Consider the following 13,436-nt stretch of genomic DNA (forward strand, 5'->3'; position numbering starts at 1 on the left):
TTAGGTTCACTATTTTAAAAATAGACTATACAATCTTCGATACATTTGTCAGTGCGTGCAAGAGACAAGGACAAATCTACATTCTATGGGAACGTAGATAAGGAACGTATTAAAACAATGAATAATTAATTGTCCAAAAGGTACACCGGCACCATAGCCACGACACCTGTACACGTTGCACGGACAGCCACGTCCTAATCTTGATTCGGGGAGGACGCCCTTCCCTTCGCTGGAATTTCCCCCCGTCTGCCAAGGAGGCCAGCTTTGGTCACCTGCATATTCCCCAGACTCTTGTTTCCTTTGGCGATGGCCAATGTCGGAGAAAGTCCTATCCCCAATATAACCACACTCTTGGAACCATCTCCCCAACATGACCAGCTGCTGTTCACCAGGGTGGGCTCAGCCTGTGGGTGGTTCAAGGCCAAACCATCTCTGTTCCTGGAAACAGACTCAGGTACAGGTCCTACCTGCAGAAGGCTAGTCATTCTCTTCGTTCCCGGGGTACAATGAGCTGAACGCAGGCCAATGGTAATTTTTATCAATTCGTTCTGGATCACCATCGCAGACTCTGTAACAGGTACAGTATGTGGATAATAATCTTTTCTAACTTTAGATTCTGATACAAAGGTCCCTGCCTAGAACCTTCCAGGGTCATAATCCTGGTATATTCTAGTCTGTTAAAATCTAACACATAAAATCCTCTCGAAATTCTTTTACATGCCCCATTCCTTAAAAACTGTAAAAGGCTGTTCATTAAACTCCATCTTGAGACAAAAATGAAAGTACTAGTTATAATTCACTTTTCCATTTTGAATTTTAAAATGCACATTCTTTGTGGTCTTGGCATTTGTCTTGAAAATGAACATGATGGTATATTTTAGGACATAATTCATATGGGAAGAAACACACTGAATGTCAGCATCACCCTAATTTAAACGGTTTGCACATTCAGAGGAAAAGCTTAGTTGCTAACCTCGGGGAGGGTTCTTGAGGTTTGCAGCCCTACCAGATAAACAGATCCCTTCCAACTAGAACGAGATGGCATTGTCCTAGGATGAAGGCCTTGTGGTAAGTAACAAGTAAATGGAGACTAAGTCCTAGATCCCTGGCAGTGGGCTTGTTGGAACACAGTGCCTGGGACAGCCCCCGCCGCCCAGCTTCAGATTCTGCAGGTTTGGGAACTGACCCTGAAAACTGCATTTTTAACAAGTACATGATGTGGATGTGGATGCTGTTCTAGGCCTGGGACCTTCCTGAGATCCAGTTATAAGGTATCTCTCTTTTTTTTTTTTTAACTTTTATTTATTTTTGAGAAACAGAGAGAAAGAGACAGAGCGTGAGTGGGGGAGAAGCAGAGGGAGAGGGAGAGACAGAATCCGAAGCAGCTCCAGGCTCTGAGCTGTCAGCGCAGAGCCCAATGCAGGGTTCGAACCCACGAACTGTGAGATCACGACCGGAGCCGAAGTCGGACGCTAAACCAACTGAACCACCAGGCACCTCAAGGCATTTCTTTTTTTTAAGGCCAAATTCTTTCTCACAGAATCCGAGTGTAAAACCTATACGTTATCCTAAACTATCCCACTCAAAGACAGCAGATCCAACATCGGCCTTCTAGGTATTTTGACCCTTTTCCTGCAATTCCAGGTTTCCCAGGCATACAGATGTGTGTGCCAGACAAGGAGTCACAAGGGGGGACTCCGATTCGCACCCAGCACTCAGGCCTTCCAGACCCTCACGACACAACCAGGAGTCACCAGCACTATGGGCCTGAGGCCTGAGCGGGATGAGGCAGAGACAAGGGGAACAGAAGAGAGGGTGGACCCAGAGTTGGAAGGGGAGGGAAAGAGGGGGCAGGCTGGAGTGAACAGAGCAGAAGGAGATTAGGGAACAGATGAGATGGAGAACAGGGTGGGGGGGGAGCAGAAGAGAAGGGGGAGCAGAGGATGGACAGGGACAGAGGAGAATGGGGACAGCAGAGACAGAAGATGGATGAAGGACACGGGGGGTGTGGTGGACAGAAGATTGACGGGGGGACAGAAGATGGACAGGGAACAGGATGGGAGGTGGTGGACAGATGATTGACGGGGGGGACAGAAGGTGGATAGGGAACAGGATGGGAGGCGGTGGACAGATGATTGACGGGGGGGGAAGAAGGTGGACGGGGGACAGAGGATGGGGGGCGGTGGACAGATGATTGACGGGGGGGGACAGAAGATGGACAGGGGACAGAGGAGAATGGGGGCAGCGGAGACAGAAGATGGACGGGGGACAGAGGATGGGGGCGGTGGACAGATGATTGACGGGGGGACAGAAGATGGACAGGGGACAGAGGAGAATGGGGACAGCGGAGACAGAAGATGGACGGGGGACAGAGGATGGGAGGCGGTGGACAGATGATTGACGGGGGGGGGGGAAAGAAGGTGGACGGGGGACAGAGGATGGGGGGCGGTGGACAGATGATTGACGGGGGGACAGAAGATGGACAGGGGACAGAGGAGAATGGGGACAGCGGAGACAGAAGATGGACGGGGGACAGAGGATGGGGGCGGTGGACAGATGATTGACGGGGGGGGACAGAAGATGGACAGGGGACAGAGGAGAATGGGGGCAGTGGAGACAGAAGATGGACGGGGGACAGAGGATGGGGGCGGTGGACAGATGATTGACGGGGGGGACAGAAGGTGGACAGGGAACAGGATGGGAGGCGGTGGACAGATGATTGACGGGGGGGGGACAGAAGGTGGACGGGGGACAGAGGATGGGGGGGCGGTGGACAGAAGACTGACGGGGCGGGACAGAAGATGGACAGGGGACAGCGGAGGACGAAGGTGGGGGGACAGAGAAGGGTCAGAGGAGATGGAGGCGGTCGGGGGGAACAGAGGGTCCTGAGGGGGCAGGGCGCCCAGAGGTCGGAGGGAAGGGAGCTACGGGAGGGACGGGAGGGACGGGAGGGACGGGAGGGACGGAGCTGAGGACGAAGGAGGGGAACAGCGCGGTCCCGAGGTCGGAAGAGGGTGCACAGAGGGGACAGGGGGCCCGCCTGGCTGCGCTCTGCCCCGCCGCGGCGCCGGAGCCGCTTGGCCGGGGAGCAGGGGACGGGGACCCGGTGACGGGGCCCAGGTGACCGGCCCGGGAGGCGGGACGGGAAGGAGCACGCCGGTCTGGTGACCGGGACGGGGCCTGAGTGACGACTGACGAGGACCGGGGGCCGGGGGGGGACGGCGATGGGACTGCCGGCCCGAGCGCCGGGACCGGGCGACCCGGACGGGGACCGACCCGGGCACCGGGGCGCGGGGACCGGGGGATGGGACGCGGGCCGGGGACAGGAGGAGCGGCTCCCTCGGCCGGCCGCGGGCTCACTGAGCCGCTCGGCCCGCACCTCCCAGCGCCGACTCCTCCGGCGCGCGGCAGCCCGCGCCTTATATACCCTGCTAAAAATAGCCTGCGAGGACGCCTCCCAATCAGAGCCGCCTGAAGTTCGAATTGAGCCAATGGCGAGGGCTGTGATGGAGAGGCTCGGTCACGCCAGGCGGGGCCGCTGTGAGTCACCGCCTGCCATTGGCCGCAGCTGACATCACCGGCGCGCAGCCCCCGGGCCGGGCGCAGCGTGATTGGGCGGTGCACGGGGCGGGCGCGGGCGAGTCACGTGGGGGGGAGGGAGTGGGGGGAGCCAGGCGGGGAAGAGGGGGAGGCTGGCAGGGAGCTTTGAATAGGGAAGTTTTGCAGGGGTTACGTTTGCAGTCAGTCCGGTGTTTGCAAATATTGTGTGGGCTCGCGAGCGCGTCTCTGGGCTCCGGCAGGATCCGAACCCGCGGCGCCTAATTGCTGTGCACTGAGTTTGCATGAAACTTTCCCCGGCGCTGCAGGCACGGCTGCTGCGCTCTCGACTCCAGACCGCACACCTCCCTGTTTTCACAACAGCAGTGACTGTCTTTTCCAACCCGACATGGATGTACTCCCAATGTGCAGCATCTTCCAGGAACTCCAGATTGTGCACGAGACTGGTTACTTCTCGGCGCTGCCCTCCCTGGAGGAATATTGGCAACAGGTAAATTGGAATTTTCGTGTGCCAGGTGCCCGGTGCACCGAGGAGGGAGTGCATGCACGCACGGCCAGGATGGTGTGTGGTTGGAGGTGCATTTATTTTTCCTCTTCTTCTTCTTCTTCTTTTTTTTTTTTTTTTTTTTCTTGTTCAATGGTTTGGGTACATTAAAAACAAAAATTTGAAATAATTAGTCCTAAAACGTACTTCTGCTGCCTGCGTGCGGAAGGCACTTAAAAGGGGCCTTTCACGGCGTGGAGCGGAGTTGTCATATGAGTGGGGCGCAGCGGCGCGTCGCCTCTCGGACTGTTTTCGCCCGTTTCTGGGGCTCCTGGACTGCATCCTCCGGAGGGCAGTCCCAGCCCCGCGGCCTGATCCCGGCCCGAGCCCTTGGCGGAAGTTTGGTGTTTGTACCAGCTCCAGACTCCACAGCTGGATCTTGTCATATGAACTTGCATGGACTGCCAAGGGTATTTTTTTCTTTTAATGGGGAATTTGTTTTTGTTTTTGGATTTGCTTTTTGTTTTTGTTTTTTGGGTTTTTGGTTTTTTTTTTTTTTTTGGTGTCTGTACATAGACTCTTTTTTTTTTTTTTTTTTTTTTTTTTTTTTTAATTAAAAATGTCACCAGGGACACATCCACCGGCTCCTTTTCTCTACTGGGCCATTTCCAGTGTCTTTTTCCTCTTTGGAATCCTTAAGATGTGTTTGGATCTGTCTTGTTTTTCTTACCTGCTTCTTTTGTTGACCAGGAAAAAAAAAAAAAAAGAGCCAACAATGTTTGCACAACCAGTGACTTATCAGTCATATGACAATGAGCCCGTCCAAATTGCTTCAAGTCTGAGTTTGAGAAGAAGAGTCCTAGTTTCCGGCATTTTTTTTTTTTTTTTTTTTTTTTTTTTAGTGGAACTGGAATTTTTGACATTGGACATTTAAGAAAGTTATTACCTCCCCCCCCCCCCCCCCCCCAATTGTTAGGATTGCCTGAAGGGAGAGAGGAGACTCTGACACTCGTCCCATTGTCTTTAAAAAGATAGAAGGAGGGGTCAGGGCTGTCTCTGCCCCTGCTAGGCTGTTCGCTTTTTGTCACTAAGTGAATTAGCAGATCAAATATATTCTGTGGGTTTCAAAGCCTAGAAAGCTTTTAAAGGGGATGAAATGCAAAGTGTTGCAACCTTCACATGCCTGCTTAATCGTTCCCAGCCCCGTCCTGCCTTCCTCTCCCCTCCCCCCTTTTCCTCCTAAAGTAGCTGCTCCCCAGGACGTGATTGAAATTGATCTAAGTAGTTTCCTTCGGGCATTTGGGATTTGGGCCCCAAGCCAGGCTGAGCTCCCGGTGGCCTTCAGAGGCTTTTAAACTCTCTGAGAGCTGCGTTTCGGTCCCTGGGGCTGGTCGGCATAATGGAGATTTTTAAATTAGCCAGATTATGAAAGTTTAGCACGACCTCAGTAAATGTGCTTTCCTGTTTCTCTGGAACATCAGTTGGAGCCCTTGGTGTCTGTCCTTAGAGCACCTAGTATGCCCTGTAACTCAGACGTCTGATTTTAGGGGTAAAGAGAAAACAATGATGTTTTTTTTTCCCCCTTTGCTTGCTCATGCTGGCTATGTGACGAATCCGTGGGGAGGGGGAAGGGTATGTGCTATATTCTAGCAGGCACATTTGCTCAGAAAGCAAGCACGAGCCCTTTGGGTAGGCTTTGCGGGTCCTGAACGTGATTTGCAGAGTTTGCTGTAGAAACTGAAATCTGTAGAAATGCAGTTGTATGGACAGCCTTATATGGGCACCCAGGCAGTTGATCCTAGTAGAGATCAGGGCGGACACAATGTAATCCTAAAATGTTTCCTACCGTTTTTCTTTTCCAGTGGCTAGGAAGTTTGAGATGGTGGGGAGAGGGGATGCTGCTCTCTCGGCAGTTGTAGCTTCTTGAAAGGTTGGTTGTGGGGCTGGGGAGGGGCACTGTCCGTGACACCTGCATGTATGTTTGAACCGGGTCCTTTTCTGGCCGCTGATCAGAATTTCAAAAGGAAGTCTCCTTTGGCATTGCGTGAAAGAAACAGAGTGATGACTCATACAGTTGTACTCTTGGCCAGTAGATAAAGTTCTTGTCCATTGTGGGACTCCCAGCAGGGCTGGGGAGGAATTTCCCCTCCTGCATTCTTTACAATAGCAGATGGCCATTCTGGAACTACTTCTCCACTCCTGTTGTTGAAGCTCTTGTTTTTCTCGGACCACTGTGGAAGTCATTAAAGTTGTGGGTGAGCACGGCCCCTGCACTTGGGAATGGCATTCTTTGAGAGCCTCCTGGGTCGGGGCTGTGCAGGAAATGGGGTGGTTTGTCTGCAGCTCCACTGATGCCCCCGAACACAGACCGTCAGCGGGCTGCGCCTGCTGGCTGAGCGTGGCCCTGTGCTCTCAGCTGTGTCTCTAAAGACAGACACACGCAATGTCAGAACACATTGCATTGCGGGCTGGGCAGCCTTTCTGTCTTGTGCGTGAGAAGGGAGGGCGGCCGGGGCATTCCTTCATGCACATGGTGCTCCACACTGTCAGATAATCTGGTTAAACCTGTCAGGCGGGGAGGGGGGACTGTCTCAGGCCGGTTTTCTTTGTGTGGCTCACGGAAACTCATTAGTAACGTCAACACCGGTAACTGTAACCAAAATGGCTTCGTGACCATCAGTCCTTGTGGCCACAGGTCCGACCTGGGAAGGCCAGGAGAGGCTCCACCTCTGGTCTTCCTTCCGAGTGCATATCCATTCCTAGAAACAGCCTCCCCCTCGCTCTCCTAGAGACGAGATTCGTACAGCGCCACGGCCACGGCCACGGCCACGGTCTACCTGCCCTTGATTCCTGCATGTTTTTGGCAACTTGCTTTCGGTTCCATTTTCAGCCGTCACAATCACGTGCCTTCTTGTGGTTCCTTTCGCACAGACCTGCCTGGAGCTGGAGCGTTACCTCCAGAGCGAGCCCTGCTATGTGTCGGCCTCCGAAATCAAGTTCGACAGCCAGGAAGATCTGTGGACCAAAATCATCCTGGCTCGGGAGAAAAAGGAGGATCCGGACCCGAAGCTTTCCTCCACTCCCCCCGAGGATGCTCTGAACAGCCCCGGCTGTGCTTACAACGTGGAGACCCACAGCCTGAACTCGGACGTGAGCAGTGAGTCTTCCGACAGCTCCGAGGAACTGTCCCCCACCACCAAGTTTTCCTCCGACCCCATCGGCGAAGTCTTGGTCGGCTCGGGGACCCTGAGCTCGTCCGTCACCTCCACACCCCCTTCTTCTCCAGAACTGAGCAGGGAGGCTTCTCACCTGTGGGGCTGCGTGCCAGGCGAGCCGCACCCTCCCGGGAAGGTGCGCAGTGGGACTGCGGGGAAGCCGGGTGACAAGGGCAGCGGGGACGCATCCCCAGATGGCCGCAGGAGGGTGCATCGGTGCCACTTTAACGGCTGCCGGAAAGTTTACACCAAAAGCTCGCACTTGAAAGCTCATCAGCGCACTCACACAGGTCAGTCCCTCCTGCCACGCGGGAGGTGGGCCGCTGGTGGGCGCCGCTGAATCGCACCAGCCCTGGGAGGGGGCCGGGGCCCCGGCGAGCGGACGCGTCCTCACCTCATGCCTCCCCCAAAAGAGTTGGGTCTCTGGGGAGGACAGAGTAGGAGCGGAAGGACTGGACATGTGTGCCCGATGAACGGTTGACACTTTGAGATTACCCGGATGAGGTAAATCCAATTCTCTGCCTACACCCCCCACCCCTCACTCGCTCCAACCTCCCCGCCCATCCAGGCCCGCGGTGCCCGCTCTGCGGCATCTGTGCAGACCGTCACGTGGAGCGGCCCGTGATTTTCTCCCGGGGTGGGGACAAAGGGTGGCCGGGCAGCGGGGAGCACGCCGGTGTCAGCCGTGCTGCGAGACGGGAGCTTGGCCAGTGCGCAACGTGGGAGGCAGTACTGGTGTGTGGGTACTTCCTGAGAATTTCTCTGTGTATCACGTGGCCTTTGTTTTCTGAAACCAGTTGGGAAAAAAAAAAAAAAAAAAGACGTTGTCACAGAAGACCACAACTTAGATGACAGTCGCATGTGAAATTACCGTGATAGTCTGGGGTGCCCGGGGGCAGAATCACACAGGCTCCAGAGGCGGGAGGGATGTTGTGGATGAAGTCGCGGAAACCGGCCCACCCTGTGACGAGGCAGGGACCTGGGAGCCCCCAAGTCAGGGTCCCCGAGTCCCCGTCTGTCCTGACCGGCGTCACACTTGAGGACAGGCCGTGGCAGAACCTTCACTACCCTCAGGTAGTGCTCGTAGTGAATTCGTGTTTACTGTCTGACCAACGGGTGAAGACAGCTTGGCCGTCGGATGGCCATTTAGAAAGTGCTTTTGAAGGCCTGAGGATGGGGTTTCCCAGAAACTCATGACCTCAGTTTTGGAGAAATGTCGCTTCCCGGAGGAAACTACAAAGCCTCATTCCACAGGGAAGTGAGTAAGGAACAAAATAAGCACTTGAGAGAAACCGTTTCCATGGAGAGAGCTATAAAAGCCTGCCCCCGCCAGGGCTGTGGGTCCAGCGGGCTGACACGTCAGCTCAGAACTATTTCGCCAGTCTGAGTAATTGTCATTCTTACACGTTAGCGCTGATTACGGTCACATGGCCCAAGGCTAGGTCAGGAGGGGGCTCCTGGGTGTCCCCTGGAGTGCGGCTCCGGCTCCGTCCCTAAGTCCTTAATTGAAGGGGGACTGAATTCCCGGGGAGGCCGGCCCCTGGGCTTGCCCCTGAGCGGACTTTCCTCCAGCCCCTTCCTTGTGCGCGGTCACAGCACACCTCCTCCTGCTCAGTGAAATCACGGTGTGCCTGTCGTGTGCTCTCTTCCCAGGAGAAAAGCCTTACAGATGCTCATGGGAAGGGTGTGAGTGGCGTTTTGCAAGAAGCGATGAGTTAACCAGACACTTCAGAAAGCACACTGGTGCCAAGCCTTTTAAATGTTCTCACTGTGACAGGTATGTGTTCCCCAAGTGCAGGGGCGCGGAGTGCCAGCGAGGAACAGGCGTGCGGTGCAGAAGGCAGGCATTTTCCTGTCCCGAGATGGCATTTGTCATTTCAGCCTGGGACTTTTTTAAAGCGTCTGTAAGATGCCAGTTGCCCAAATTAGGAAGAACTGTGTTCTGTGCGCGTGAGACTAGAGTGATTTCATTCATACTTTGTGACCCTTGGAACTTGAAGGCTGGGTAGTGAGGTCGGGTGAAGTGCTCCCCAGAGCTGGGTGGAGGCCTTCATTCACGTCCCGGGAATGAGTCTCCCTGACTCCGTGGATCCCCACTTCCCTTCCGGAGGGGTGGGGGGCGGGGCGTGGGGCAGGCCCGGAGGGGGGCGGGGCGAGGCCAGGTCCGGAGGGGCGGGGCGAAGGCTAGGCCCGGAGGGGGGCGGGGCGAAGGCCAGACCCGGAGTGGGGCGGGGCCAGGCCCGGAGGGGCGGGGCGGAGGCCAGGCCCGGAGGGGGCGGGGCGAAGGCCAGGCCGCAGGTCTGTAGCCTCAGCGCAGGCGGACACCTAACGTGTTGGATGCCGATTTGCTCTGCAGGTGTTTCTCCAGGTCCGACCACCTGGCCCTGCACATGAAGAGGCACCTGTGAGGGGGCAGAGCGGCGAATCCTGCGGGCTAAAAGGCTTCCAGGCTGAGAGACAGCCGTGGAAGGAGGGTGCGTGTTCCAGCCAAAGCATGCCATTTTGCACCCCACCCAGCTGCCTCCAGGACCTCTACTGGGAAGGTCTCTCGAGGGCGAACCACGTCACGTCAGAAGCGGCAGGGCACCCGCGGTGTGTGGTGTTTGGGTGGCCCCGACTCACCACCGGTACCTGCCTTCCGAGTGGTCCCCAAGCCCTTGCCGTGAGCATGTGCACTGAGAATGTTACTGGTTGGGTTGCCTGTCTGTGGAGGATCTATTTCTGACTGTGTGATGAGGCCGAGGCTTCTCCCTCGCGGTGGCAAGGCCGCGAGAGGCAGCAAACGCGTAGTTTGAATGTTTTGTGTGTGCGGAGTATATACCACGAGAGGAGATGACCACCAAACATTTCCTAGGGGGTGGGGTCTGCGCCTTAGAATAAAAACTAAAAAAAAAAAAAAAAAAAAAAAGAAGGGAACATATGGAGGGCGGGAGTGGGTGGTCTTGACCCCCGAGTGGCGAGTGGGTGTGGGGAGGGGAGCCCCTTCCCGTGTGAGAGAACGTTCGGTGTCTGGTGCAGCTATGAAACGTGCAATGTGTCAAGTAGCTTGTTTACCGGCTACAGGAGCTCATTTGTTACCCGTCGTATAAGCTGTGTATTTACAAATATAACACATCGATAACTTTTCCTTATAAGACAAAAAGTAATGCATGGTCTGGGGAACTATCTGCTTTTCCATTCTTCAATCAGGACTGCAATGTCGATCCCAGTTACTGAGCAGCTAACGTGTGGTTGGTCAACTTCAGCGATCCCTAGCCATCTGGGCCTGGCAATACACAATCCTCCCCCCCTCCCCCTTCGATTTTGTAACACTCCCTTTCAGAAAGGCAGTTGTGCAGCATAGGATTATTTTTTAAATGATTCTGAATTTGAATTCCCTTTTTGGAGACTTTCGTGATGCCCTGTGAAGGCATTGGGCCTGTGTTGGGTATCGAGTGCTAGGGCTGGGAATTGCCAGTCTAATGTTCCATTAGACTCAGAACCTAAAGTTTTTCTCAGTTGGGTGGATAAAACCACTAAAGCTTCGAAACTGTTTTCTCATGCAGCTAAGTTTCTCTTATTTATGCCTTGAGGACTAATTTCTGGTTTTCTAGCTGTTAATGCACTGTAGATCTTAATAATGGTGCCTTATGCAAGTGGCCCTTCTGCGGGGGGGTCTCATACAGGGGTATGGGTGATGCATGCTTTATTAAGGCTCTTTTTTTCACCTGGCATTGTACTGTATCAATATATAATACAGAAAATCGAATCTCGTACAAAAGTCCTCCTTCACCAAGACAAACGGAGAGATAAAACTCCCCAAACAAGTCAGTATTTACGCGATATGTTTTGACAACTTGACTGTCAGTGTTAAAGTGAAAACAGGATCATTGGAAAATCAGACCATTTCTGCCACCATGAGACTTTCATATAGACTTTGCACAACCATTGTGTATAGATCACACACCGGCTGTATTTAATATGTAACGTTGTCACGCATATTAAAGACACAGAAGTATAAAAAACCCATGTTAATGTATTTGCTTAAAAGGCACAAGTTCCACACATGTATCTGTTGGTAATACAGAAAGTATATTACTTTTTTTAAAAAGTGGGCGGAATTCTTGTGTATGTATATTTGTGTGTAACGTATGTGTATGTGTGTGTGTGTGTATGTGTGTGCGTGTGTGTGTGTGTATATATATATACATATATATATATAGATAATATATAAATATTTTTTTAAGGAGAACTGAGAATGTTTAGCTAGAAAATTCCACAGCCTGTGAAGAGATATTTCAGAATGGCCATAAAGGAGGTAAAAATGAAAACTATAACTTTTATAAAGGCTTTATCTGTAATTTAATGATTTGCTACAGATTCTTGGCATCAGATCTCTCCCAGACTGCTGACTTCGCTCGTCATTATTGGCAGGTCCAGAATAGGAGACCTTCGGCCATTCAAAAGTGGCTCGGAGGGGAATGCTAGCCCACTAATTGGTCTCAGACACACCAAGGTTTTGATTTTGAATTTCAGCCTTATTAGAACATCTAACCTAAGAGTAAGCTAGTCACAGGGATTCTTTTTTAGAATACTTTTTATGCAGATGAAGCTATTTTTTCCAGCAAATAGATTCTTCCAGTTTTTCCAACGAGTCATTTCCCCGAATTGGCATACCACAGCATGGCTGATATTTCATCCAGCTGCTGGCTTGTGGGTGTGGATCTTGTCTTTATATATATGTATATATATATATACATATGAGTCTGGCTGGCCTGGTATTTTGTTTGATCTTCCTGGAAATGAGCAGTGATGAAAGCTCACATAACTGGTTTTTTGTTTTGTTCTGTTTTGTTTTGAAATCTGGGCTGATGAATACACATACCTGAAGAACTCATTTCATTTTGCTGAGGGGAAAAAATGCACTTTTCTTTTGGCAATTCCAAATCCAGGCGCTTGATTTGCTGGGTTTTGGGAAACTCCTTTTTTGGCCCTGCTCTGTTGCTTAGCCATAACAATTCCATTAAGCAAGAAGGTTAACGAAAGACAAAAAAGGCAAGAAGAAGAAGGAAAAAAAAAAACAACAAAAAAACGCAACGGCTTGCGCTGGCTTGTCTCGCTTACGAAACACCATGGAGTTGTTTGATTGGGTGGGGCTCAATGCCATATGTGTTGATGCCTGTAATTTTCATAATAAGCAAGTACGGAAAGAATTACATTCTGTTCAGGTGATAACTGAGCCTCAATCAAGCAGAAACTTTTTGCTTGACGTTAAAAAAATTTCTATTAGTGAAATTTCTTTCTTTTTTTTTTTTTGAAGCACCCTGTTATCTAAAGAATCTTTGTAAGATTTTTGTAAAATTTTGTTTTACAAGATTTTATTTGAAATTGTTTTTTGCAAGATTGTTATATTTCTGTATGAATGTATTTTTTATTGGAATAACATAAAAGAATTCTTATCAGCATCTCGAGTCTGGTGGTTTTTTTGGGGGGGGGTGGGGCGGGGCTGTGAGGGTGTCGAAACAGATTCCTGTTCTATTAATCACCCTGACCCTCCTTGGGAAATCTCCCTTGTGCAACCTTGACGGCCACCCCCGCCCCCCGCTTGACTTGTGGCTTCTTCCTGTCCTGGGAGCTGAGAGGCATCTGATACAGAAATGGTAGGAGGAGGAAGGTAGAAATGACAGGAGAGGCAGCCGGCCCAAGAGTCACACCCTCGCCTTCAACTCATCCTTTTATATAAAATGTATATTTACCGGGGCACCTGGGGGCACAGTCGGTTAAACACCCGACTTCGGCTCGGGTCATGATCTTACAGTTCTGGTTTCGAGCCCTGCGTCGGGCTCTGTGCTGACAGCTCAGAGCCTGGATCCTACTTCGGATTCTGTGTCTTCCTCTCTCTGCCCCTCCCCCGCTCATGCGCGCGCGCGCGCGCGCGCTCTCTCTCTCTCTCAAAGAATAAATAAACATTTTTTAAAAATTAAAAAATACATATAATAATTATTCACTGATTAGCCCAGTAAAACAGGGCAAAAAGTAAGATTGTTTACATGATCGTCACCTGATTTTGTGTGTTTGTTTTTTAGGGCCAGCAGGATGTCCTAAACGTAGCTTGTGCGAAAATACAACAGCTTTTAGTTTTCAGAAGTGTTTTGTGTGAGTACCTTCAGATCTCAGTCTCAGTCTTACTGAGATTCGTA

The 13,436-nt window shown here is 51.8% G+C and overlaps 1 protein-coding gene across 1 annotated transcript; it reads left to right on the forward strand.

Moving 5' to 3' along the window:
* The first annotated feature begins 3,713 nt into the window (after window positions 1-3,713).
* Window positions 3,714-12,701, forward strand: KLF6 (KLF transcription factor 6). The gene is made up of 4 exons (XM_086715053.1): window positions 3,714-4,048; window positions 6,974-7,547; window positions 8,911-9,034; window positions 9,614-12,701. The coding sequence occupies exons 1-4, from the start codon at window positions 3,947-3,949 to the stop codon at window positions 9,663-9,665; spliced, it is 852 nt and encodes a 283-aa protein (XP_086571179.1). The 5' UTR covers window positions 3,714-3,946; the 3' UTR covers window positions 9,666-12,701.
* Window positions 12,702-13,436: the final 735 nt, after the last annotated feature.

Source organism: Puma concolor, chromosome B4, assembly GCF_028749965.1.
Source record: "Puma concolor isolate L17-30 chromosome B4, mPumCon1.1.hap2, whole genome shotgun sequence".
Taxonomy (NCBI): domain Eukaryota; kingdom Metazoa; phylum Chordata; class Mammalia; order Carnivora; family Felidae; genus Puma; species Puma concolor.

Coding starts and splice junctions, on each gene's coding strand:
- KLF6 (XM_086715053.1), top strand. CDS start 3,947: ATGGATGTACTCCCAATGTGCAGCATCTTCCAGGAACTCCAGATTGTG. Junction 4,049..6,973: donor TGGAGGAATATTGGCAACAG/GTAAATTGGAAT, acceptor CCTTTCGCACAG/ACCTGCCTGGAGCTGGAGCG. Junction 7,548..8,910: donor TCATCAGCGCACTCACACAG/GTCAGTCCCTCC, acceptor CTCTCTTCCCAG/GAGAAAAGCCTTACAGATGC.